Source organism: Spermophilus citellus (genome assembly GCF_964194105.1).
Source record: "Spermophilus citellus genome assembly, chromosome: 10".
NCBI classification, from domain to species: domain Eukaryota; kingdom Metazoa; phylum Chordata; class Mammalia; order Rodentia; family Sciuridae; genus Spermophilus; species Spermophilus citellus.
In genome coordinates, this window is record NC_138197.1 from 32,867,044 (window position 1) to 32,894,324 (window position 27,281).

General features: G+C 36.6%; 1 protein-coding gene across 1 annotated transcript in view; it reads right to left on the reverse strand.

Annotated features, from left to right (window-relative positions):
- Positions 1-27,281, reverse strand: part of LOC308658154 (scavenger receptor cysteine-rich domain-containing protein DMBT1-like) — a gene marked incomplete at both ends in the record, with an annotated part of 184,480 nt that overhangs the window by 77,617 nt on the left and 79,582 nt on the right. The window contains 4 exon segments of the mRNA XM_081310777.1: positions 461-775; positions 853-945; positions 6,676-6,993; positions 7,083-7,391. Coding sequence (XP_081166903.1) covers positions 461-775; positions 853-945; positions 6,676-6,993; positions 7,083-7,391 — 1,035 coding nt within the window.

Sequence of the window (27,281 nt, forward strand, 5' to 3'; positions counted from 1 at the left end):
ATGAGACAAGGAATTCAGTCAAATGCTAGAAGCTTCAAAAGGAAGGAAATGAGTCTTCCCAGAGCTTCAACTGTTACAACCTGCTCACATGTTGTTCATACCCCATATAGACCTTGTTAAAAATTCTAATCTACACACCATAGGATGACACATATGTGTTGTTTTGAGCCACTTGTTATAGCAGAAATAGAAATATAATTCAATGGGTCAGGATGTTGCACCCACAGGTCACAGAAGAGTGATGACTACTTTTAATGGACACTGTAGAGAATGACTGTGACAGGGGACAGTGCTGAGAAGGAAGGAGCAGAAGCTCAGATGCTGCAGCAGGAAACAGAAATACCTCATGTTCTCTTTTGGAAGGACAAGAATTGTCCTTCCCCTCACCTGTCCCAACCCCTGTACAATGCTCAGACACCATCCTGCACACCCTCCCAGACCTCCCAGCCTGTGCACGTACCTGAGCAGATGACCCCAGCATCCTTCTTGTGACTGCAGTTGTGCTGCCCCCAGCCCTGGGAAGGGCACTGCCACACATGGGCCTCCTCTCCTGTGCAGTTCAGCTCGTCCAGCCAGATGGGCCCTGATCCCTCTCCAAAGTGAGCAGAGATGGTGGCCTCCAGGGCCACTCCACAGCCCAGCTGTCTGCACACCACGTGGGCATCACTCAGGTCCCAGCTGTCATCACAGATGGAGCCCCAGGAGCCCTGCTGCAGGATCTCCACTCTCCCTGCACAGCGACTGCCCCCATCCACCAGGCGGAGCTGTCTGCTGTCTGAGGAGAGACAGGGTCATGTCAGTGGGCATTTACACAGGGAATGGGAAGGCTCTGGTGCTGGGGGTCTTGCTCACCTGAGCAGTTGGCAGTGTGGCCCTCTGAGGCTGCAGAGCTTTCTGGGTCAGACCAGGAGTCATTGCACTGGGACAGCAGCTGGGTCTGGTTTCCTACAGATGGGATTAGAGAGCATAAACTGAATTAAACTTGACAATAACCCAGTGATGGCATCTGAAAGCTGTAGCCCACAATCAGTGACTTCCTATCTTCTATTCAAGGATTCTGCTTCTGCTTCTAACACACACTTTTCTCTTAGTTAAATGAAGTGTAAATCTGCTACAGTCCCAGGAATGACATTAGCAAAGTGTGAATACAGCAGCGCTATTGGAAAGTATTTCATAGTTCCCAGGGAAGCAAGACTTAGGAGTCAAGTTCAGAGAAAAGTAAAAATTAGAATCAGTGATTTTTCCCTGGAGGCATTTGACCATTCAATGGTAGTAGGTGGGACTCTGAAAATCTCAGCATGTTTGCCAGTTTTTTCCTGGAGTACACAAGTAAAATTTAGGTTGGACCAAAGTGGAAGAATCATATTAAACAACTGTAAACTTGTATCATATTTTGTAAGAGAATGTTTGTCAGAGATATGGTGCCCAGTATCTCAACACTTCAATTCTTTTTGAATAAGGTGATCTACCCGAAATAAAGTGAACTGAAGAAGTTAAATAAACTCTTTTCTGAAGTTTTTGTAGGATAGATGCTTTTTCAAATACAATGTTTGTCAAAAGAAAAGAAAAACAAACAACCGCACATATTAAAGAGTTTATGAATAAAATAAAATGAACAAAGTAGAAAAAAGAAAACATATTCAGAGAACAGTATTGGTGAATTACCTTATAGGTAATTCCAATAGGCATGAATAAATAAATGACAATATGGGCATATTGTTAGAAAAATGATAACAAAAATCAAATAAATGACTGAGAGTCAATAAAATTTAAAAGAACCAATAAAAAGTCAGTAGCTAAAAATAAGAAACCAGAGGATGAGTCTAACAACAGTGTAGTTTAACAGAAAATGGAAAATAAGTGGAAAAATACAGAGTGAAGAACAGAAAGACAAACACATAAGGAATATAATAGGATACTAAGAGCAATGGTGAGAGAAACTACCATTCCTAAATACTCTACAAGTTTTAGGTATTAAAGCCATAGTTGATCACACAAAAATACAAATTAGAAAATAAACAAAGTGAGATATTTAATACAATTTTAGTTTTTGAAAATACCCACAAAATCTGTGTCAAGGTCCATTGACCTGTACAGTCCATTCCTCCTTCCCTCCAATCTGGGCTGACAGTAGTAAGTTGTCTATAACAACAGAATGTGGTGAAGCCAGCACAGCTTGACTTGAGAACCTTGCTACTAAAGTCCTGCCTCCTCCTCTTGACTTAGTAGGATGTTTGTTTAATGGGAAATCTACTCTGTAGAAACTATTATGTGGGAGAGAGCATTTGCAGGTTGTTCTGTCAGCAGCCCCAGGTGAACTTCAAGCTACCAGCCATGTGAATGAACTGTCCTGGATTCCCAGCTTGGTCAAGTCTACAATGACCTGAGCTGCAGATGAGATCCAAGTGTAACCTCATGAGAGACCATAAGAGGCAACTGCCAAGAATCCTTGCTGAATTTATGAATCGTGAAACTATGGGCAAAATAAAATATTTTTATTTGTGTTGCTATTTTGAGGGAATGGGGTGGGAATAATGCATTAAAAAAGCAATAGCAACCAGGACAATTACGTTTACTGTGAAACAGCAGTCATATGTTTCCATGTTTATTGTGGCACTATTCACAATAGCTACCATAAGGAATCAGGTGCATAATGAAAGAGAAATTCATAAAGAAAATGTGATATTAATACAGCCATAAAAAGAATGAAGTTCTACTTTTTGCATTAAATGCATGAAATTGTAGGACATTATGTTAAGTTCATTACCCAAACACTGAAAGACACATGTTCTTCATCATACACAGAAGACAAGAGAGTTAATTTTTGGAATTTGGCAATGACATTGTGGTTATCTAAAAAAATCTTGAAAATATTGGAAGGTTAAAGGAACATATCATCTTATCCACCTAATGTTAATAGTCACTCAGAAATATTTTATATATCCAGGGATAAATATGGCAGAAGGAGGCGAGAATATAGAAAAATAATAGCATTGAGGAATCTCAGTCAGGGTTACCTGGGAATTTTATCTTATCCTTGAAGCTTATTCAGAATTCTCAAATTATCAAAAAAGTAAAAATAAATGATAGAGAAAAAAGGAAAACAAAACCACAAATAACACAATGTGAAAACTAATTTAGATACTGGGTGTCCCCAAAAGCTCATGCATGAGACAATGTAAGAAAGTTTAAAAGTGAGATATATGTTATGAGAGCCTTCACCCAATCAGCACATTAATCCTCTAATAGTTTGAACTGGGAGGTAATTGTAGGCACGTAGGGTGTGGCTTGATGAGTAGGTGTCTGGGTGTGTATCTTTGGGTTTATATGTTGTCTTTGTTGAGCAGAGTTTTCCCTATTTCTGCTTTTTGGTGGCCATCTGCTGACTTGCTTTCTCCTGCTACACTCTTCCATCATGATATCTTTCCTTATCTTGAGGCCAAAGGAGTACAGTAGGCTATCTAAGGACTGAGACCTCTGAAACTGTGAACATCAATATAAATTTTACCTCCTAAAATTGTTCCTGTCAGACCTTTTTGTCACAGCAGCTAAAAGCTATCTAAAACATAAGCAGAATTAATTATTAGGACATTTCATTATAAGAAACATAAGTAGCATCAAAAACATAAAAAACTAAGAGTATAACTAGTAAAAATTATAATCAGTGAGAGAAATTAGAGATATACATTGTAAGTCAACTAGCTCCATTTTGATGTTTAGATCAAATCCAAACTCAATTTAATATCACCATGATTTTATTGTATTAGATGTATCAACAAAGTGAAAGCAAACCCCTATCTCTTACCATTGACAAAGCTCAACTCAACATGGATCAAGGACTTAGGAATACAACCAGAGACCCTGCTTCTATTAGAAGAAAGAGTAGTCCCTCATCTCCATCATGTGGGATTAGGTCTCAACTTCCTTAATAAGACTCCTTTGCCTCAAGAATTAAAATCAAGAATTAATAAATGGAATAGATTCAAACTGAAAAGTTTCTTCTCAGCAAAATAAAACCAAAAAAAAAAAAATCTGTAAGGCGAATAGAGAGCCTACTTCTTGGGAGCAAGTTTTTACTCCTCACACATCAGATAGAGCACCAATCTCTAGAGTGTATAAAGAACTCAAAAATCTAAACACCAAAAAAAAAGACAGAAAACAAACAAACAAACAAAAAATAACCCAATCAACAAATGACCAACCACCTGAACACACACTTCTCAGAAGATGATATACAATCAATCAACAAATATATTAAAAGATGTTCATTATCACTAGCAATTAGAGAAATGCAAATCAAAACCACTCTAAGACTGCATCTCACTCCAGTCGGAATGGCAGCTATTATGAAGACAAACAACAATAAGTGTTGGCCAGGATGTGGGGAAAAGGTACACTCATACACTGCTGGTGGGGCTGCAAACTCATGCAGTAAATATGGAAAGCAGTATGGAGACTTCTTGGAAAATTTGGAATGGAACCACCATTTGGTACTGGAGATTCACCTCTGTACCAAAGACCAGCTTATGGCAAACTACATTGGCTTTGGCCATATTTCAGTGGGAGGCACAGAGTGTTCTCCAGCCTCCAGAGGTCTTCACATCCACTTGACCCAGCTATCCCTCACCTTCTTCTTTACCCAAAGGACTTAAAAACAGCATACTCAGGGACACAGCCATGGCAATGTTTATAGCAAAACAATTCACAAAAGCTAAACTGTGGAGCCAACCTAGATGCCCTTCAATAGATGAATGAATTTTTTAAAATGTGGCATATATACACAATGGAATATTACTCCGCAATAAAAGAGAATAAAATCATGGCATTTGCAGGTAAATGGATGGAGTTAGAGAAGATAATGCTAGTGAAATTAGCCAAATAAAAAAAAAATGCCAAATGTTTTCTTTGACATAAGGAGGTTGATTAATAGTGGAATAAGGGGAGGGAGCATGGGAGGAACAGACAAACTCTAGATTGTGCAGAGGAGTTGGAGGGGAAGGGAGAGGACATGGGGTTAGAAATGATGGTGGAATGTGATGATCATGATTATCCAAAGTGCATGTATGAAGACACAAATTGGTGTGAATATACTTTGTATACAACCAGAGATATGAAAACTTGTGCTCTGTATGTGTAATAAGAATTGCAATGCATTCTGCTGTCACATATAAGTAAAAAGTAAATAAATTATTTATAAAATAAAATAAATAAAATAGATACAAATAAAAGATAAATGTATGAAGTTATTTATAATATTTATGTGAAATGCATAAGACCAAGTATGATCAATGCACTGGGCAGGAAAAACAACACAATTAGAGCAGTTACTTTAAAGAAATCTTTTAAAAAGTTAATCAGACATGCTATAAAGTTATGATAACTAAGGGAATATGCATGTCTACAGTCCTAGAAAATGACAGAATAAAATGAAATAGAGTATAGAGCAGGAATCAGAAATATCTACACCCTGTATATTTCAAAGGTGACACAGCAGTGGGGAAAAGTCTTTTCAGTAATGATTCTGAGTCAATTGGATGTTCAAACAATAATATGAAACATTTTTTTAGCATCACACACACTATATACAATACTGACCCCAGAAAGATTGTGAAGTTACATATAAAATAAAAGTAACTAAAGATGCATAAGACACTATTGGAGAACATTTTTATAATCTATGGTAGTAAAGTTATATTTAAAAGAACATTAGAGACAAGTGCACTGGTGCACGCCTATAATCCCAGTGGTTTGGGAGGTTGAGACAGGAGGACTGCAAGTTCGAAGCCAGCCTCAGCAATGGTGAGGCACTAAACAACTCAGTAAGACCCTGTCTCTAAATAAAATACAAAACAGGGCTGGGGATGTGGCCCCATGATCCAGTGCTTCTGAGGTCAATCCCCAGTACCAAAAGAAAAAAAAAAGGACTTTAGGACACTCTGTGTATGGGAAACATTTATACACTCTGCTTCATCAAGAAGAAGAAATTGATCCCTAAATGTAGACAATATTAAGAGAGGAAAAATACAAAGAAAGGATTAAAAATGTATATGAATATACCCATATTTGCACCAAACAATATTGCATGGTAATATGTAGGATCATTATTTCAGAACTCAACATGTGCAAATACTCAAATCTCCATATCATTTGAATGAATCAATATATGATCCTGTGGTTATTTAGGAGAAAACTCTATAGCAATAAAAATAAATGAGGCTGAGCTAAAAATAAAAGCATAGTGAATTCTAAATGTTATGTTGATTCAAAGTAGACACAACAAGGAACATGGTACATGATTTTACATAAAGCTCAAAACCTGAAAAAAAAATCTTTGGCAGCAAAAGTTAGACTGGTCTTCTTTGGAGGGGAGGAGGGCACAGTGACTGGAGGGATGTGCAGGTGACATCTGGGAGCTGCTGATACTCCCTGATAGTCCAGGGTGAGGAAAATGACAGAGCTGTCATTCATTGTTATACAGTGATATCCATTAATTTCAATAAATTATAATGCCTATTTAAAACCAATCCTCTTAATATTTCTTGAAAGGGCTGAAAGATGAATGATAATAAGAATCCTAATTCACCACAAAATGCCTAATTTTTGAAGTCAGCTCTCCATGCTGTCTGCTCTTAGAGCCATGTCACTCAAGTACCAGTCAGCCCTGACCTCTCTTACCTGAGCAGACCACAGAGGCTGTGTTTCCATGGGCACAGGCAGGAACACCCAGGGCAGTCACAGGGCAGTTCCACAGGAAGGACTCAGACCCTGAGCAGTGGAATCGGTCTCTCCAGATCTCATCTCCTCCTTCCACAAAGTATGCTCCCTTTGGGGTGTAGATGGCGACTCCACAGCCCAGCTGACGGCAAACTACATTGGCATTGGCCATATTCCAGTGGGAGGCACAGAGTGTTCTCCAGCCTCCAGAGGTCTTCATCTCCACTTGACCCTCACACTGAGAGCTGCCATTTTTCATGAGCCGAACATCTGTATATCCTGGTAGAAGACAGGGTTTAGCAATATTCCACATTTTTCTTATGGCCATAGAGTATGTTGGGAGGTTAGAGTCCTATTGTGAGTCTCACCTGAGCAGATAACTTGCACAGCTCCTTTGTGGGGGCAGTTGCCTGCAGGACAGGGCACTCTGGGGCAGAACCAGAGGCCAGGCTCCTGCCCCTCACACTGAAATTCTTCAGCCCAGATCTGTTCACTGTCTTCTCCAAAGGGCAGGTTCCCCAGGACAGATGCAGCCTTGCCACACCCTAGCTCTGCACAGATGACCTGGGCTGTGGCTAATGTGAAATTCCCATCAGATACTGGAATCCACTGTCCTCCAGAATTCACTTCCACTCGCCCAGAGCAAGATCCCTGTCCTCCAACCAGATGCACAAATCCTATGAGAGAAAAAACAAACAACAAATACCATTGAATAGAAGGAGGAAGCTACAATTCACAGGTAATGCTGTGAAATCTTTTCATTTTCCAGGGTTGTAGTGTGGGGTGTGGATTCAATTTGTGGTGCCAGAATATGAATTCTATGAGCAAGTGTCTGAAGATAAATTTTGGAGAAGGAATTTGTAATGTGCTTTCTAAATTGCTGTTTCATGATATGAATGTATACACTGTCCCATGCGCATACCTATACATACATGAATATGTGTGTTTCCAAGAAATGTATATACATATATATAGATAGATAGATAGATAGATAAATAGATAGATATAGATATAGATCATGTAAAAATGGATTTTTATTTTATAGGAACATATTATTCTTTATATTATAAAGGCATCTGTGGTTTTCTGGCTTTATTTGATACTGTAATCTCCTTTTTCTTTGTATAGGATCTGTATCTATTCTCTGAATGTGAACCCATTATAGAAAAAGATTAGGATTAATTTTTTACTATTTTATGCCCTGAAAATTCCAATTCACAGATTTACAGATAATTCCAACTAAGATAACATTTGTTAATGAATGAAAAATTCCAATGTGTCCAAACTGACATTTGATATTTATTTTCAATTTAGAGATGAGAAAAGAGACCACTAAATAGGTGAGATAGAAACCTGGTTATTGTGACAAAAATAATCAGGATTCTTTACATCATCCTTCCCATTAAAGAAGACTGAAATGGCATTTGAACTATGAACAGATGTTATCCAGAGAGTTGAGCATTTTTTTGTTTGTGTTATTTTGGAATTATTTTGTTTCTAATAAACAGAGTTTGCAGAATCCATTATGCATCTATTGAAGGTAATCAGGAAGTGATTTTGTGTATCTGTTCAGACCTTTGGGGAGGCATTTAGTTACAGATGTGAAATTATAATAGTATAGTAATTTTTGTAGTGAAGAAATTCAGCAAGGAATCTTTCTCAAGAGAATAGCATGTTCATTAATTTCATTAATTTTCCCCCTAAGTAAACAATCAAACATCAAAAACATTAATCTACCTTTTTAAAATTGGAATCCCCCCTTTTCTCTCTGAAACTGATGAATTAACATGAAGTGTGGATTCCTGAAGTGTTACTGCAATGGTAATTTTAATTTATTTTATTATTATAGAGGAGTAATATAGTGTACCTTACTTATAGAGTCAAAATGCAGATACACAAATTTCAAACTGAAATCACTAATCTTTAGAAGGTTGTGTTTTTTTTTTAAGAGAGAGTGAGAGAGGAGAGAGAGAGAGAGAGAGAATTTTTTTTAACATTTATTTTTTAGTTCTCGGCGGACACAACATCTTTGTTGGTATATGGTGCTGAGGATCGAACCCGGGCCGCACGCATGCCAGGCGAGCGCGCTACCACTTGAGCCACATCCCCAGCCCCAGAAGGTCGTGTTTTAAAGAATATGAGACCTGCAGGCACATCATAAAATCAGCCACAAATTCAGTTATCCAGTAACAGGAAAACTAAAGATCAGACTCTAGAACAGAAATCTGGCTGTCTGTAATCTCTGCCTATTGAGGCAGCCAGGTCCTCTTCTCTGTGAATTCTGGTTTCCACTCAGTCACTTTCAAATTGAAGTTCAAAATGAGTACCACCAGGGAGGACCACCAGGTTTGCATGACTGATTGTAGTTTCAGCTCAGATAAAAACACGAACATGCCTGCAGTGGCACTAGTCCACTTTATTTTTTTTTTAATTAACTGTATTTTGCCCATTTCTAGTATCCAAGTGTTAGATTGTCTCAGTTGAGGTAGAATAACATTACATTCAAGCTCTATCTAAGACAATCCACTGGGGTATCTGAGCATAGTGTCTGTCCTCTGACTGAAATGTTAGGAGGGTATCTTTGTTTTAAGCACTGAATTCTATTAAATTATCAAATCTTTGCAAGAATTTTTTGTATAAATTCCATTAATAAAAATTGGAAGCATTTCAGATAAAAAGATAGATCTCTCATGTAGATTTCACCTTTACTCTTCTACTCCACACAGACCAGCTATAGATGGAGAGAATGAAGAATAAAATTCATATAGTACATGTACTCAGACCATCAACTGAACATCTGTCATTGTGGTGAACAGAGATCCTGAGATGTTCAGAAATTAGTATTATTGAAAGTCAGTAATACATGTATTTATCTTTAAAAATGCATTAAAGAAGCAGTATGGAGATTCCTTGGAAATATGGGAATGGAACCATCACTTGACTCAGCTATCCCTCTCCTTGGACTATACTTGAAGGACTTAGAAACAGCATACTACTAAGACACAGCCACATCAACACTTATAGAAACAAAATTCACAATAGCTAAACTGTGGAGCCAACCTAGATGTCCTTCAACAAATGAATGGATAAAAAAATGTGGCATATATATACAATGGAATTTTATTCCATGAAAGAGGGGAAAGACCTCTGCAACAAAAACTATGGAACACTAAAGAACGAAATTAAAGAAGACCTTAGAAGATGAAAAGATCAAACCTTGTTCTTGGATACGCAGAATTAATATTGTCGCAATGACCACACTACCAAAAGCACTATACAGATTTAATGCAATTCCAATCAAAATGCCAATGACATTCCTCATAGATATAGAAAAAGCAGTCATTAAATTCATCTGGAAAAATAAGAGAGCCAGAATAGCTAAAGCAATCCTTAGCAGGAAGAATGAAGTAGGTGGCCTCACTATACCAGACCTTTAACTATACTACAGAGCAAAAGTAGCAAAAACAGCAGGGTATTGGCACCACAATAGACTGATAGACCAATGGTACAGAATAGAAGACACAGTGACAAACTCATAACTACAGTTATCTTGTATTAGACAAAGACACCAAAAACATACATTGGAGAAATGATAGTCTCTTCAACAAATGGTGCTGGGAAATCTGGAAATCCACATGCAACAAAATGAAATTAAACCCTTATCTCTCACTATGCACAAAACTCAACTCAATGTGGATCAAAGACCTAGGGAATTAAACTAGAGACACTCTGCCTATTTGAAGAAAAAGTAGGCCCAAATCTCCATCATGTTGGATTAGGCTGTGACTTCCTTAATAAGAATCTGTATTATTTTTGAAGGTTTTAAAGTGGGAAACACAAATAATTTTTATACTGTTTTCTTTGTGAATGCAAATACTTGATATAATATAGTTCAACATCTAAATTGTTACAAATTTGATGCTTTCTATAGGATTTTTCAAGTTTATAAAATAAATGTGAATATAGGAAAGAAATTTGTGAAATAGAAGGCTGCTGTAAAAATATTCATGATATTTAAAACATATTAAAAAGAATTAAGTTATTATGAGAGTGCAATGAAGCAGAATGTAAATGTAGACAAAATACAATTGTATTTTTAAGAAGTTAGTATTTAAAATTTAACACCTTAAATCATTAGGACATATATATTTTTAGATTGTTGAAAATTTAAGTATTGTTTTTTTAAAAAAAAATAGTATTTTACCACTGCTTTTTATTGTGCTCTAAAATAAAATTTTTAACTGGTTAAATAAGCACATATTGAAGTCATTCATAATGCATAGGTGCAAAACACATGCACATACATATCCAATAATATCCAAAAGAAGTATTGTAAAGAAGACATATTTGACTACTTTCCTACTAACCTAAAAATTTCAGCCTGTCATGAAAATGGCTCCATATTTCCATATTGACTAACATCCTTCATTTCTGGGATGTAGCAAAAATCTTTTCATTGGGCATTGATTTGGTAGGAGCATTTTTGAAAAACTTACTCAAAAAATAAAATTTTATGTCTTGCATGAAGGAAACCTAACTAAAAGAGTGATTCTCACTATTCTCAAACTCTTGAGGTGTCTGTAACCTCCCAACCGAACCATGTTGGAGATTAAGATTTACCATGGGCTTTTAGGGACAATTTTAAGATCCAAAATATAGCAGTCATTGCATTTTTGGAAAGTCTAGTTAAAGAGGAACAATTTTACCAATGGCCACTGTGTTTAGAATTAATATATTGAATGCACTTCTACAGAAATATCATAGGACAAAGAGCGCAAAACTTAAAAGTAAAGAAAACCATACATTTTAAAATATGTCTTGGACTGTAGAGAACTATACTCAGATTTTTTTTTCTTTTTTAATCATTGATTAGAAGAAAAAGAGACACATCAGTGTGTCAGTCAAAAAAGAAAGAACCCAGGCTCAGACCATGCCAAATATAATTCTTAGTGGCCTATGAGACATGAGGTATTGGGCCTATAAGTGACTGAAGATATGTGTTTGGCAGAAGACAGCAAAAATCATCTTTGGTGGTTACACTTGGAATGACAGGAAAGTGGTTGATGTACAATTCAGATTTGGAGGTTGTTTTATTTCTCCCATCCAAGTACTAACCAGACCCAACCCTTCTTAGTTTCCAAGATGAGAAGAGATCCAGTGCAATCAGGGTGGTATGGCCGTACATGGTTGTTTTATTTCTAAGCAGAGAAAATACTGTCCCTTTGATTTTGTAGCATAAAACCACTCTCAGTTTCATTTGTTTCCTAGAATCATCTTTTAGTGTCTTACATATCCAATATCCTAAGTATTTTCTGTTAGTGACTTATATCAGTGCTAAGATTAAAAATCATTAACCTGTAAATTAAATTGAGGATTGTAAAGCACCATTTTCTTTTATTTTGGAAGAGATGGGAATGGGGTAGGGTTAGTGATTTGTACAAAGTTATAAATTTGGAGAATATGGTTGGCATCCTGACCTATCCTCTCATGTCCTTGTCCTTGTTTTATTCTTCCCAATGACAGCTTCACATGACACGTGATTGCACATCTCCCACTCCTTTGGCTCATTGTAAGGTATATATTGTATGTCAATCTCCTGGCACTTATTTTCTACTTTCCTCTCAGACAAGTGTTCTCCATATCTTATGATTAACTCACTTGCAAAAAAGACACCAACCTGAGTGACAGGAGACTCTCAGGGTCCAAACTAGAAAATTGTTCCTTTGTACCTATGCTTGAACCAAAAGATCCTCAATTCTCCACATTTCTGCTCTTTTCAGGGCTTTATTGACCACAGAAAATGTCTCCTCTTAACCTTTCTCATGATTAGAGCTTTAGGTCTCAATTTTATCCAGGTAAACCAAAAAGCTAGGATGACAAGGATGGTTCTCATTTCATCAAGATTGTACATATATTTCTTTCTCTGTGTCCAGGGTTGCTTTCTTCATCCTGCCTGTAGCTGTGACTCAATCTGCATTCAACCAACTCCCAGGTCCTGTGGCAATATCCTCACCTCTATCTATCTGTCTCTCATACATCACTCCAGGCTCCTACTTTCTCTTGGGACAGAGCACTGTGCTGCTTGAGATACTGGGGATGTCTCCATTAGATGTGGTATTTGGTCAATTACAGATCCACAAAGATCAAAGTATGTTCCTTGAAGACCATCTAGCTTTTTACCTTTCAAAGCAGAGATGCCTGCATGACCTTCCAATAAAGGTAAAGAAGGGGCAAAAAGCATGGTCTCTAGATGCTGAGAAATAGCCATAAGAGCCTCAGATTAGAACATAATGAAAATGGGGGAGAACAGGAGACTTCAAAGAGGTATATGTAAACTTTCTGCTAAGGTTTTTTATTTATGTTGAAGATGACTATTTGAAAGCAATAGTGAGAGTTCACCTCATGTTTTTTAATTGATTTTTTAAAATAAATGACAGTGGAATGCAGTACAATTATATATATATATCACAATTTTTCATGTCTCTGATTTTATATAAAGTACATTGACCCAATTCATGTCTTCATACGTGTACTTCATACGTGTAATAATGTCTATCACATTCCATCATCCTTGCTAACCCCTTGCCTCCCTCCCTCTCCCTTCCACCCCTCTGCCCTATCTCCCTATTTAGAGTTCATGTATTCCTCCCATGTTCCCCTTCCCTATCCTACTATGAATTAGCCACCTTATCAGAGAAAACATATGCCATTTGTTTTTTATGGGTTTTTTTTTTTTGGATTGTCTAACTTCACTTCGTATTATCTTCTCCAGTGCCATCCATTTACCTGCAAATGCCATGATTTTATTCTCTTTTATTGCTGAGTAAAATTCCCCATGTTGTTTTATTCAAAATTCAAATAACTTTTTAGATTTCTTTATGTTGCAAGAATATTTGTAGTTCTTGAGAATATAAATCACAAGAAAACTATGATGTTAGCTTTGAAGTTCCTTATTTCTAGTGGAAAGAAAGAGAAGCAAATAGTTTCAAGTCATTTGAAAAGTTTATGAATGACCTGGGTGGACAAAGAAAGAGATATTGCCCCTACAGAGGACTACTGATTTATATGAGCCAATCTAACCAAAGGCAAAATGAATATTTCAGTCATATGTGTTTCTGTTTCATTTCTTTCTATAATGTGTGCACTTTGACCTAAGGCAAGATTCTTAATGAAATCTTATCACTGGAACCCCTTTTTCAATATTTTGATCTGATTAGTGCCTCAAACTTGAGTCACTCTTCCAACTCATTCTTCTCTTTTCCTACAATAGCCATGTAGAATTCACTTAAATATACACAGAAAATTCTCCAAATTACAACTGGGTCTTCAGCTCTGCTCAAAGAATCCTTAAATACGTAGCCAGCTCTCATTGTCAAACACTATTACTAAAAACCTCTTTAATGTTCCCAAAGTCCACTTGTCTCCATCCTCCCAGTCTTATCAAATAACACCAAATGCACTTTTATGACTGAATGCAACAGGTAGAAACTATCATCTTTTACCAAAATATATACCTAATGACATTTTATTAAACCCAACTTTGACTTTCAAACACACAGCCGAGTGTTTCTTCCAATTTGAGTTTATGAAGATGTTGTGTTAATAAAAATGAAGAGAATTGATTGTAGTAAAGACAAAAGGAGATTCCACAACTCAGAGCTTTCAATCTGTAGTTTTTTATCCCTCTCACCAAAGAGTATGTATTATTTTCCTTGAATGCAAGAGACTTGTGACTTTGTAGCAACCCATAAATTCCTCTGTGATTTGTTTATTGATACCTCTGTGCCTATACATCTATCGGTCTAGTGCAAAACAGTGTCTCAGGCTACACATATGGAAACACTTCAACTGAGAAAAGTACAACCTAATTCTAGTCCTTTCTTCTGACAGGCTCATGGTCTCTAAGGAGATATATCTGTTGATTTTCAGATGTTTTGGATTATAAGATACTTATAAGAACAAAATTATAAAGAATATAAAGTTAATTTTAATTGAGGTATTATTAAAATAAATTATCTTTTTTTAAGACAGACAACTGGAGAAGGAAAAACTGTAGTTGAGACTCACCAGAGGGAAGTAACTGAAGCTCATTGCAATCAGAAACTGAGCAGTCTTGGTCTAGAGGTAGACCTCTGAGTCCCTTCTTGCCCATCCAACTCCTATTTCCCCAGAAATCAGAAACCTTCTAATCTAGAACTTTTCATTCTCCCAGACACTGGACAATACAATGATGGTACTTGAGCATGGGACTCCTACATCATCATGCCTGCTGTTGCAGTTCTGTTGTTATTCAAAAATAGCAATGAAATTGAAAAATACCTAGTTGAATTGATCAAGGAAACAATAGAGAAGTCACAAATTACCAGTATAATGAATGTAGGAGATGGCATCACTCCATTTTAAATAATCACCCATTATCCTTGATAAGAAAATGCTTTAATCCAGTTCATGCTAATTTATGTGACAACTTATATAAAACTAATAAATTTCTAGGAAGATATTATTTTCCCAAACTGGTACAAGAACAAATAAAAAAACAAAATCACAACCAAAGTGGTGGAACAAAATGTTGCCAACAGTGTTTCAGTGATTATCTGCCATAGACACATCAATTGAATTAGATATTCACTCTCCAAACTACTTTCACAAGAGTTAAGGAATCCAGGCAAGAAAACATATTACTTGGTTGCATTATAATAGTAAAAAAGATGCATTGGATAAGGCAGGAAGAAAAGAGTTACTCATGATATCTCGCCCTTTTATCAAGTAATGCAGCCTGGAGAGAGATGTTTCCCATATAGGTAGGGAGAAGGAATAAAGGCTGTACCTTAGACTTTAATACTAAGCATTCCATGGTGAACTCCAGTGCCTGGCCATATCCCAAGTCCAGTTCTGGCCCACAATGGTGACACATAGCACCAGGAAAAACCCAAGGGTCCCTCTACTCAGGCCAGAGCTCACACACAGAGCCTCCAGACCTAGCAGAGCTCAGGGTAGACGTTTACTCATCAATAGGATGGATCTATGTTTTGGCCTACAGCAGAACAAGTTATAGGGAGCCCCTAGATACACCCCTGAGATTATGCAGCTACTTGTAGCTGTGAGACTCAGATGGAACCCAATTTAGTGCTAACTTTGGTGGTCAAAGAACTACCTTAACTACCTTAACTCAACACTATATCAGTACTGAGCAGCAGAATGTTGAGCCAACCTCAATTTTCTGGGTGTAGGAAGCAAATTAAGCACAGGATTTGGCCTTGTATATTAGTGCCAGACAGGCAAAATCTAATACTGGTAAGATCCTGGTGGTACTTGTTCCCAGGGCATTGCCCCTGAATGGAGAAGAGACACATGGCCCCAGATTTTTAACCATAGATGGTGCCGATCTCCCTTTTACTTCCTGAGAAGGCAGTTTTTTCTCTTCATGTTATTCCGTCTGAAGAGGGCAGAGGAATGGGGTGGGAAGGTCTTTGGAGGAATGGAGTGGGAAGGTCTTTGGCCACTAATGCTGCAATGCTGTTCCACATGCTGATCATTCAATATGCAGGTGATGTTACACATCACCAAGATACAAGTGACCAGCTTCCCAGGAAGAATGACCTTACCTAATGGTTGAAATAAGTAAAAGAAAGTGACCATATACTATCGATTTACCCTGCTATGAAATGTAAACAACTATTTTAATGAAACTCAATGAGTTTTTTTAACAAAAACTGAGAAATAATTTAATATTCTAACAGAAATTTACAGAAATGGAAGTAATTAAAAAAACAAGCAGAAATCTTTGAGGTGAAAAATAAACTAAGTGAATTTAAAATAATGAGAGATGGCAGAATACATACAAGAACAAAAAAATTACTGAACTCAAAGGAAATTTAGAACAGGATTAAAAAACTAAATATAGTTTTTTTCAATACATCAAAAGAATATAAATAATACATAGGGGTATTTTATGGGTGGAAACTATACAAATACATGAAAATAAAATAACTTACTTCAAACAAGCAATGGATCAAGGAAGTTATCATAAAGGAACTTCAATATTTTCTTAAAACAAATCAAAATAGACATACCAAAGTGGATGAGATGCAGCAAGGTATCTCAAGGAGGGAAAATTATGTTTAGCAATGTCTACATCAAAAATAAAACAAAAACAGAAAGATATTACATATATTTTAATTGTGTTTAAAAGATGTAAAAGAAGACAAGAAGAAGTTAATTCAATATTAGCAGAAAGGAAGAACAAAGACCAAAGCTGAAAAAAAATGAAGTAGAGACTAAAATATCAACACAACTAGGAACTGGTTCTTTATAAATACTCAAAAAATTGACAACCAGACTATTAGAGAGAGAGAGAGAGAGAGAGAGAGAGAGAGAGAGAGAGAACCTCAAATAAAATCAGAGACTAAAAGGTAGACATTACAACTCACACCAAAGAAATACAAAGGATCATTTGAAATTATTATAAATACTATATGGGAACAAATTTGATAATGTAGAAGAAATGGACAAATTCTTCAACACATAAACCTTATCAATATTGAATCATGAAGAAATAGAATACATGAAGATACCCAATAGTGAGTAAAGAGTTAAATTATTAATAAAAACCATCCCACTACAAAAAGTCTCAAGGGCATATGACTTCAATACTGAGTAATCCACAAAGGTTTAAATAAGAACTAATATCAATACTGTTAAAATCATTTCAAAAAATAGACAAGGTAATTCTTCCAAACTCATTCTCAGAGGCCAGAATCCCCTCATATCAACATTAGACAAGGACACACACAAAAAGAGAAAAGCTATAGGCCCAACACCTTTCATAATTATAGATGTCAAAATCCTCAACAAAATACTAGCAAATCTAATGGCATATTAAAAAGATTAGTAGTATGATCAAATGGGATTTATCCTGGGGATGCAAATGTGGTTTAACAAACTCAAAATGGTAAACATAAAGGATAAAAATAATATAATATTAAAATTATATAATAATAAATGCAAAAAAAGGTCTGGAATAAAATTTATCATTCTTTTACAATAAAAAAACTGAATAAATTAGGATAGAAGAAACATCCTTCAACATAATAAAGGCTATTTATAATGCCAACAGGTATAATGTTACTGAATGGGAGAACTCAAAATCTTTCTTCCTAAGATCTGAAACAAATGATAATGTCCACTTCTGTCACTTTTGTTCTACTTGGTACAGAAATCCTAGCTGGAGCAACCCGGTAATAGAAAACATCAAAGGAATCCAAAGTGCAAAATAAGATGTCAAATTGTTGTTTGCAGATCACAAGATCCTGATACAGAAAATCCCAGAGTCTCCATCAATTGTGTATCCTACAAATTTGGTCAATTCATTTTCTAGTTTCAGTTGTTGTCGTTTGATGGAGACTCTGGGATTTTCTGTATCAGGATCTTGTGATCTGCAAACAACAATTTGACATCTTATTTTCAAAACACAATTTGAGTCAAATGTATGAAAGATGATATATCATGAGCTATGTAATGCTTTAAATAATCAATAAAAAAAGAAAGAAAAGAAAATTCATAGTCCTGTGGTTTAACAATAGTGGAATATCTGAAACATAATCAAAAATCAATTCCATTTATAATAGCTATGAAAAATACTTAGGAATAAATATAACTAGAGAAAGAGAAATTTCTATAATAAAAACTATAAAACATTAATGAAAGATTTTGAAGAAAACATACACAAAAACACAAGTGGAATGTCATGCCATGTTTATAGATCAGGAGTCAACATTTCTATCCAAAGAAATCTACAGATTCAAGCCAATCCCTGTCAAAATACCAATGGTATTCTTCACACATCTGAAGAAAAGCAATCTCAAAATGTACATAGAATAAGAAAAAAACCTTGAATAGGCAAAGCCATTTTGAGCCTAAACACCCAAATAGGACTCATTACTTTACTTCTAAATTTACTCTTAAGAATCAGTAACCAAAACAAAACAAAACAAAACAGGTTATTAGCATAAAAACAGAAACACAGAACAAGAGAACAGAATACATAGCCTAGTAGTAAATTCATATATCCACAATCAACTGACTTGGGATACAGGTGCTAAGAACATGCATTGGAGGAAGAAAACCTTTTCATTAAATACAGATGAGAATACTGGTTAGACTCATTCAAAAGAAAAAAAAAATGATCTTTAACTCTCACCAGATACAAAACTCATTTAAAGTGGATTAAAGTCTTAAATGCAAGCTATGAAACAACTACACATAGGAGAAATTCTTCAGGATATAGGAATGGGCAGGAAACTTTGGGAAAAGACATCAAAAGAACAGGAAACAAAAAATAGACACATGAGATTTACAAAAAAACTAAAGTCTTCCAAATAGTAAAGGAGACACTCAATAGAGTGAAGAGACAATCTACATAATGGGAAAAAAATATTTGTAAACTATACATATGAAAACAGGTTTATGTCCAGAACATATTTTTTAAAAAGATATATTTAAAAACCCTGATAAAACATGGGTTATAGATTGAAATAGATACTTCTCAAAATATATGAAATAGGGCCTGGGGATACAGCTCAGTTGATAGAGTGCTTGCCTTGCATGCACAGGCCCTGGGTTCCATCTCAGCACTACAAAAAGGAAAAAAAAAAAAATATATATATATATATATATATATATATATATATATAGAGAGAGAGAGAGAGAGAGAGAGAGAGCATATTTTCATATACCCACAAGGTATATTAGAATATGCTCACCATCACTAATCTTCAAGGAAAAGCAAACCAAATGACAATGGCATATTGCCTTACTGTCCAGTAAGAATGGCTATTACCAAAAAAAAAAAAAAAAAAAAAAACTTAATGAGTTTGGGGATGTGAACAATGTGATGTATATAAACAACAAAATATTATTTAGCACCAAAAAGCATGAAATTCTGCCATTTTCAAAACCATGGATGCAAGTAGATATCACGGTTTAGTGAAACAGGCAGAGTACAGAAGGATAAGTGCCAGGTGAGCTCTCTGAGATGAGCACTATAAAAATGTCCATCTCACTGAAATGAAAGGTAGGTTAGAAGCAGCTGGAGAGACTGGAGGCCTATGGGGAGAGGAGATGAAGGGGAAAGGCTGATGAGGGGCTCCAGGTTATGTAGCTAGATAGGAGAAAGAAGTTCTGTTGTGCTCTTGAACAGCAGGATGACTATAGATAATGTTTATGTGCTGCATATTTCAAAAGCTCCAAGTATGGAATTTGAAAGGTTTCACCACAAAGAAATTAAAAATATTTGAGGAGATAGATAGGTTTAACCTGATTTAAACATTGCATAATATATATGCAGAATAAATTACCTGATATCCCATAATTATGTGTACATTTTTGTTTTTATATGTCTGTTAAAATTTTTTTGTCTATACAATTGGATCAGAATTGGATCAATCCAAGTGATAGGAAGCGAAAAACACGTGCAGAAAGACAAAGTTCTGCCAAGTACCCTGGGTGGGGGAAACACTATAGCAAGGCAGAAAACGCCTGAGCTGTGGGTTTGTGAGGAAGAAAAAGAATTTCATGTCAGGCTTAGAGTGCAGGTGCAGGGTTATCTGTGGTATAATTGCATTCATGTGTGTGTGTGGGGTTCTTTATAGGCACCAAGGTTTACATCTGTCCTTGTCATGTGCACATACACATATATCTTAACCACAACTGTCCTCACTATCAAATCCGGCACCATGGCTCAGAGTGATTTCTATGGATTTCTGTCTAAACAGCTGACTTCCAGAGGGCAGACATGCTCCTGCTCACACTTTTACTTTCAAAGTTCCTTCACCCATTACTTTTCTCCCTCTCTCCCTCTACCCCTCCACCTCTCTGTAACCCCCCTCCTCACCTATCCCTGTTCTTATTTTTCAATCTTTCCTCCTTTTTCTTTCATCTTTCTCTTCTCTCTTCTCCTGTATTTTTCTTCCTGTTTCTCTCTCCCCCTTCTCTCTTCAGGTACATCACTCTCTATGACTCTTCTATCTCCCTCCTTCCTTTTCTATCTCTGTCTCTCTCTCTCTCTCTCTCTCTCTCTCTCTCTCTCTCTCTCTCTCTCTCTCTCTCTCGTTCATACACACAAATACACCAGTTCACTGGCTAAAAGGGCAGAAATACCAATAGGGTGGGTAAGCATACTATAGAGTACAGGAGGAACAGATAAGAGGCCCAGCCTGAGGTCATCTCTCAGCCTCTAACTGTTATGGGAAACCTGGGAAGTGAGTTATTAGGTGTCTTTGTGGAAATCCAAAATACAGTCTCTGGTTGATCTGTGAACAAACTTTATATCTTTGCAACATCCTGTTGTTGTTCTTGAATAACTGAGACCCCACAGAAGAAAAATCAGCATTTCCTGTCACTAGGATCATAGTGGGTCAAACCCAAATGATCAATAAAGAGGCATTGTCTTTAGGATCCCAAGGACCATTTCCCAGAATCTTGGAGCTAATCCAGCATCTCCCTGGTCTTAAAAAATGGGGCTATGCTTACCTTGTGCATCCGCTAGGACAGTAAGGAGGAGAAAAGCAAGTCCCTGGAGAGGGCAGTGTCCCTGCATGGTCCTTTTGTTCCTTGTGTCCTCTGGTCACAGCATCGGCTTCCCCAGATGATCTGGGGAGCCCTCCCAGCTGCTTTTGATGGGGCTCCTACCACAGGAAGGGGATTATATAGTGCCAGCCTCTGACATGGCCATCTTCTGGGAGCCAATAGAAACTGTGTTTAACGTCTTCCCTGCCCTAGAGACTATAGGAAAAGGAAACTTTCTGAAGTTAAAACATCAATTAGCTGCTGAATCTTAACTAACTCCTTATATAAAATAGGGGTCTTTTGATATCAGATTTCTTTCTATTCTCATATTCATATAGAAAAGTAATTTTTTACCTCAGGGGCTTGGTTTAGTGGCAGGTTCCACCGGGTTGCTAGCATTAGTCAGGCACAAGGTTTTGGGTCAATTCCATTACCCAGTGGATCCAAGAAAAGACGACCTTTGTTGAGTGAGAACTAGTTTTCCAGTGTCACAGCACCAGCATGCTGTGGCTGCAAGGATTCAATATGTCCTTAACTGTAAGAAGAAAAAGGAAGAGGATTAGAAAGATTAAAAGACTTTGGGGAATGGACAAAGGTGAGTTGGACATCACAAGGATGTGAGTTTGGATCCTATAGGCTTAACTTTCCTCCCCTTTCATTTCTAGGTTATAAGTGAAGCCTGTCCATGACTCTCTTGATGAATTTCTAAATTTATGAAGGCTGTCTTCCTCTCCTTCAGTCATATCTCAGAAAACTTTTATTGATTTCACATGGGAATAAATTACACTTCCCTGGGACATGGTGGGATCAGAGATTGAAAAAAAGTTATACATTCATTTCTCATTTACAATTCAGCTCTCCTCTCTCTGACACTCTTTTGTCTTTGTGGGATTAAGAGGGTGCCTGCCTGCTCCTGGGTCCTCCTTTTCAGCATGTCTTTCTATACCTCCTCTTCTTCCCTTCATTCTCATATAAATTGCTTAGTTCACTTTCACATTCTCTTATGACCTCTACTCAACCTCTACCCAATATGGCATACCTCCTGAAGTGTTGTCTACTTGCTTGATCAATTATTGAGACAGGAATATTAAAACATCCCACTTAAGATAGCAGCTCTGTCTATTTCCCCCTTTGCTTGTATCATCCAGGCTTCATGGATTTTGATGCTCTGCCATTATTTGCACGAGTATTTATGGTGGTTTTGTTTTCTTCACAAACTTTACATTTTATCATCATGAAAAGTCCTTCTTTAATTATTGTCATAGCCTTTGCATTGGGTTCTACTTTTTCTTATATGAATGTAGTTATACCAATTTTATTATGAGTAATGTTTTCTCATTATATTATTTCCATCCCTTTCCTTTGCAATTTTTGGTGACTATATTTACAATTCATTTCTTATAGAAACATAGTTGCATACTGCTTTTAAAAATAATTCCACTCTAACATGATTACATATTTTAGGTAGTTGTAGAACTAGAGGTGACTCACATACTCTTCATCCCATTCTACCCAAAATTTACAAGTTGTAAAATAATAATGCAGTATTAAAACAAGAAACTTTTCACTGTCACCAGCAATGCAGGAGAGATCTAATCTTTTGAATCCACTCTTACATTTAGTAGTTGGTACTTTAAATTTTATCTATGTGAATAGATTTAGTGACATTTTATCATTGTTTTAAATTGTTTCTTTAATGGTTAGTTTTTTTTAACATTTTTCACATGCTTATTTGACATTTATGTATCCTCTCTATTGAACTCTTTGTTGATATGTATTGCCAATTTTCAAATTGAATATTTTTAGTGTTGAGTTTTGAGAAATTTATGTATATTCTAGATATAACTTTATCAGATATTTCTTTTGCAAATATTTTCTCTCAGTCTGGGGCTGGAATTTTCTAAAGAAACAGATTTTTATTATGATTAAGTCTAATTTATCAATTTTTACCTATATAATAGATCATGCTTTTGGTGTCATCAAACAGCTCTCTGACCATCCCTAGATCCCAAAGATTTTCTCTTAAATTATATTTTAAAAGTTTTGTGGTTTTACATTTTATACTTAAACCCAGGATGCATTTTCAGTTAATTTTTTATAAGAAGTGAAACTCAGGTAAAGTTAATTTGCTTTCTTTGCTCATAGATGCCTAATTGCATCACTACCTCTAGGCTAGCTTTTCTCCACAGAAGTTCTTTTGCACCTTTATAAAAACTCAATTGACTATCTATGTAAGTCTGTTTCTATGTTATCTGTTCTGTTCCATCCACTCACATGCCAGTCCCTTCACTTAAGCCAAATGGTCTGCATTATCATAGCTATAAATGTCTTGATAGTGCATATACTGATGCCTCCCATTTTATTATTTCCTCCTCATTTTTAGATATTCTCATTCATTTTCTTTTTGCATAAATTTTAAAAAAGCTTCTCTATATATACAAAACTTTTCAATATACTTTAGATAGAAATTCACATAAATCTAATTATTTTGTAATCCATGAATGGAGAATGTCTCTCCATTTGTCTTTTTAAATTTATTATATACCTTTTAAATCTTTCTACATACAAATCTTGGATATATCTCTTTGAATGTATACATAAATATGTGTTTTTTGGTTATTGCAAATACAATTTTTATTATGTTTTTATTTTTTATTTTTGTTTAATGTTAGTATATAACAATGTGATTCATTTGTTCTTTGTGCAAAAAACACATAAAGTCTATTATTTAAAAAACATTTTTAGGACTGGGGGACGTGGCTCAAACGGTAGCATGCTTGCCTGGCATGTGTGCGGCCCAGGGTTCGATCCTCAGCACCACATACAAAGATGTTGTGTCCACCGAAAACTAAAAAATAAATATTAAAATTCTTGCTCTCTCTCTCTCTTTAAAAAAATAAAAAACATTTTTAAATGTATAGTCTATGTTTAAGTTTAATCTGTGTGGTAGCTGGTACAAGATTTCCTTCCTTACAGGGTTGCATGGTATTTCATTGTACTATTATGCAATGTCCCTTAGTAATGTTTTTCTTTTTTCATTTTTTCTACTTAGATTATTTTTTATTTATTTATTTATTTATTTATTTATTTATTTATTTTTGGTACTATGGGTCAAACTCAGGGACACTTAAACACAGAGCAACATCTCAAGCCATTTTGAAGTGTTTTATATTGAGACAGGGTCTCACTAAGTGGCTTTGGGACCTGCTAATTTCCTGAGGCTGGCTTTGTACTTGTGATCCTCATGCCTCAGGCACCTGAGCCTCTGGGATTACTAGCATGCACCACCATATCCAGCTTCAGCTTCATCCCAGGGAAATAGTAACATTGTTAGTCAACTTTTTATCACTGTGGTAAAATACTATAGAAAAACAACTTAAATAAGGAAAGATTCATTATGGCTCGCATATTCAGAGATTACAGTGTGGCTTGGTTGTTCAATTGCTTTGGGTCATGATGAAGAAACAGGGCAGAGGATATCTGCTCAATTCATGGCTGCCAGAAGGAGAGAAAAGGGAAGAAAGTTGAGAGAAGGGGTTGGGGAGAATATATAGTTCTTAAGAGCACAATCTCAAGGACCCATTCTGTCCATCTAGGTTCAAGTACCTACCGTTTCCACCAACACTGAATAATTCATTCAAGTTATGAACCTATCAAAAGATTAATTCACTGATGAGGTTAGAGTCCCCATGATTTAATCACTTCCACGAATCTCAACCTCTGAACAAGGCTGCATTGCTGCATTGGGTATGAATACTTCAATACATGAGCCTTTGGGGAGGCCTCCTCAAATATAAACCATCATATTTTGTCCCTGATCCCCAAAATCTCATGAACATCTCACAATGCACAATGCATTCAGTCAATCTTCAAGAATCTCCATAGTGTTAGAAGTCCTAGAATTTCTTTAAAGTTCAACTTCTAAGTGTCCTCTGAGACTGAAGGCAGTTGTTAGCTGCAAAATTTAAAAATAACAATTTACATATGTCCAATATACAATGGTGGGGCAGGAAAAATACCTAGTCCAAAAAGGGAGAAAGGAGGGAATATAAAGGAAGGATTGGATCAAAGAAAGACTGAAACCCAGGAGGGCAAACTTTAAATATGGTAGCTTCATGTCTAGCATCTGGGGAACATGGTGGTAACCTATGAGCTCCTAGAGATTAGGCATTCCTGCCTCTATGACCTTGCCAGTTGAAGCCCACATGACCCCTTTTGGGCTGGCTCTGCTCAATTCTTGCAGCTCTCCTCAGCAGACTTTCCACATTCTTGGCACCTCTAACTTACTGGGGTGACCAATTTAGTTTTGACTTCACTGTAAAAGCCTTATTCATTCCCATCTCATGGGCTGTCCAAGGGATACCAACCCTGTCACACACTGTCTGTCCTCCAAGGATTTTTTCTGAAATCTTGGCAGAAACCTCCATGTCCCTGTAACCCTTGTATTCTTCATGCCTGCAAAACCAGCACAAAATGGATGATGCCAAATTCTGCAGGAGTTTGAGCTGTAGTGTGGCTCACTTAGGCCACAGTAGTGGCCTCTGAGTGCCTAGAAAGGGGAGCACAGTGTACTGTACCCTGTGGAAACAACTTCTTAGGTAGCCCCTGTGGTAACAGTGCTCTCTTCTCAAAGAAAAGTCTTTTGAACAAGTTTTCACCTGTACACTCTTGAACCTGCTATGGTTGGGATCTTGTTAATACCCAAGATACCTTCAAGGGACAAGGGTACAAAAGTGCTTGGGTCCTTTTAATGGTACTAATTTCTTCAGAGCTTCCATAACCTCAATTTTACAGGTGATTTTCTGGCCTAACTGCAGGTCTTTCTAATCTTTTTGCTCTACTTTATTTCTGATTTTAAATGTAAACCTAACTACATGTAGCCAGAAATATTCATGCCACATTCTTAATAATATACTACCTTGAAACTTCCTCTACCATATGAGCACTGAGGGGTCATCACAGATCCAAACCATAAAAGGATGTAAAAATGCTCTTTGAAAAAGTGTTTCCATGAAGCAAAGCTCTCTTACTGTAGGGGAAGCTGTGACTGAATACCTGAAATCTCCAGGCCCTTTTAGAGGACAGGGCCTGGCACTTCCTAGCAATGTAGAGGCAAGGAATGTCAATGTCCTGGAGATGGTTCTCTACTTAGGCTATAGGGGAAAATTGTTTTATTATCAAACAAGTTCCGGGTTCTCTCCATTTACCCACATGTGAGATAGAGAAAATGTATTTCCCTCTGGAGCAGACCTTTTAGACAGGGCTGAATATGTCCAGAGGGACCCTTAGTCCTTCAAAAAAAAAGGATAAGATGTCTCTTCAGGAAAACTTTTCTTTCCTTTGATTGATTTAGGGAAAAAATAGCTGAAGAAACAGATCACTCAGAAAATACTGTGCTCTGAGCTTTCTCTCTCCCTGATCAGATGTGGGTGACTCAGATGTGAAAGGGGCTGGATCTTGTGCCTCTGAATCTTTAAGTCTCTGGCAGCTATGAAGCCTCCAGGTATTCACGAGCATTCTTTTATTTAACATCTAGGACAGCATGGGATGGGGTTGAGGTCTCTGCCAGGCTCTCACAATTTAGCATTGTTCCTGAAGCTGTGACTTCATCATGTTGAGTGCCAACATGTGATAATAAGGGGCAGGACATCCCCCATCTTTTTTATATTCAAGATATGCCCCCACTCAGTGGTCCATTCAAATCCTACTACTGGGATCTTCTTTATAACAAATATCCTTAGTTTCATCCTGGGAACTTGCCTCTTCCTTTTTCTCCTTTTCTTGGTGCAGGAAGAATATAACATGCAACAAGGACTTTAGAGAACACAAGGATCCTGGGATGAGGAGAGCTTAGGGGAAGTAGGTGAAAAGGGCCCAGGGTGAAGGGGATTACTGAATCTGCATCTTTTCCTTGCTGTTTTCTGAAAAGTGATACTTGTACTTCTCTAAAGTGTAAGCCTAAGTGACTTTGGAAACATGCTATAATGTTTGATAACAGTAGG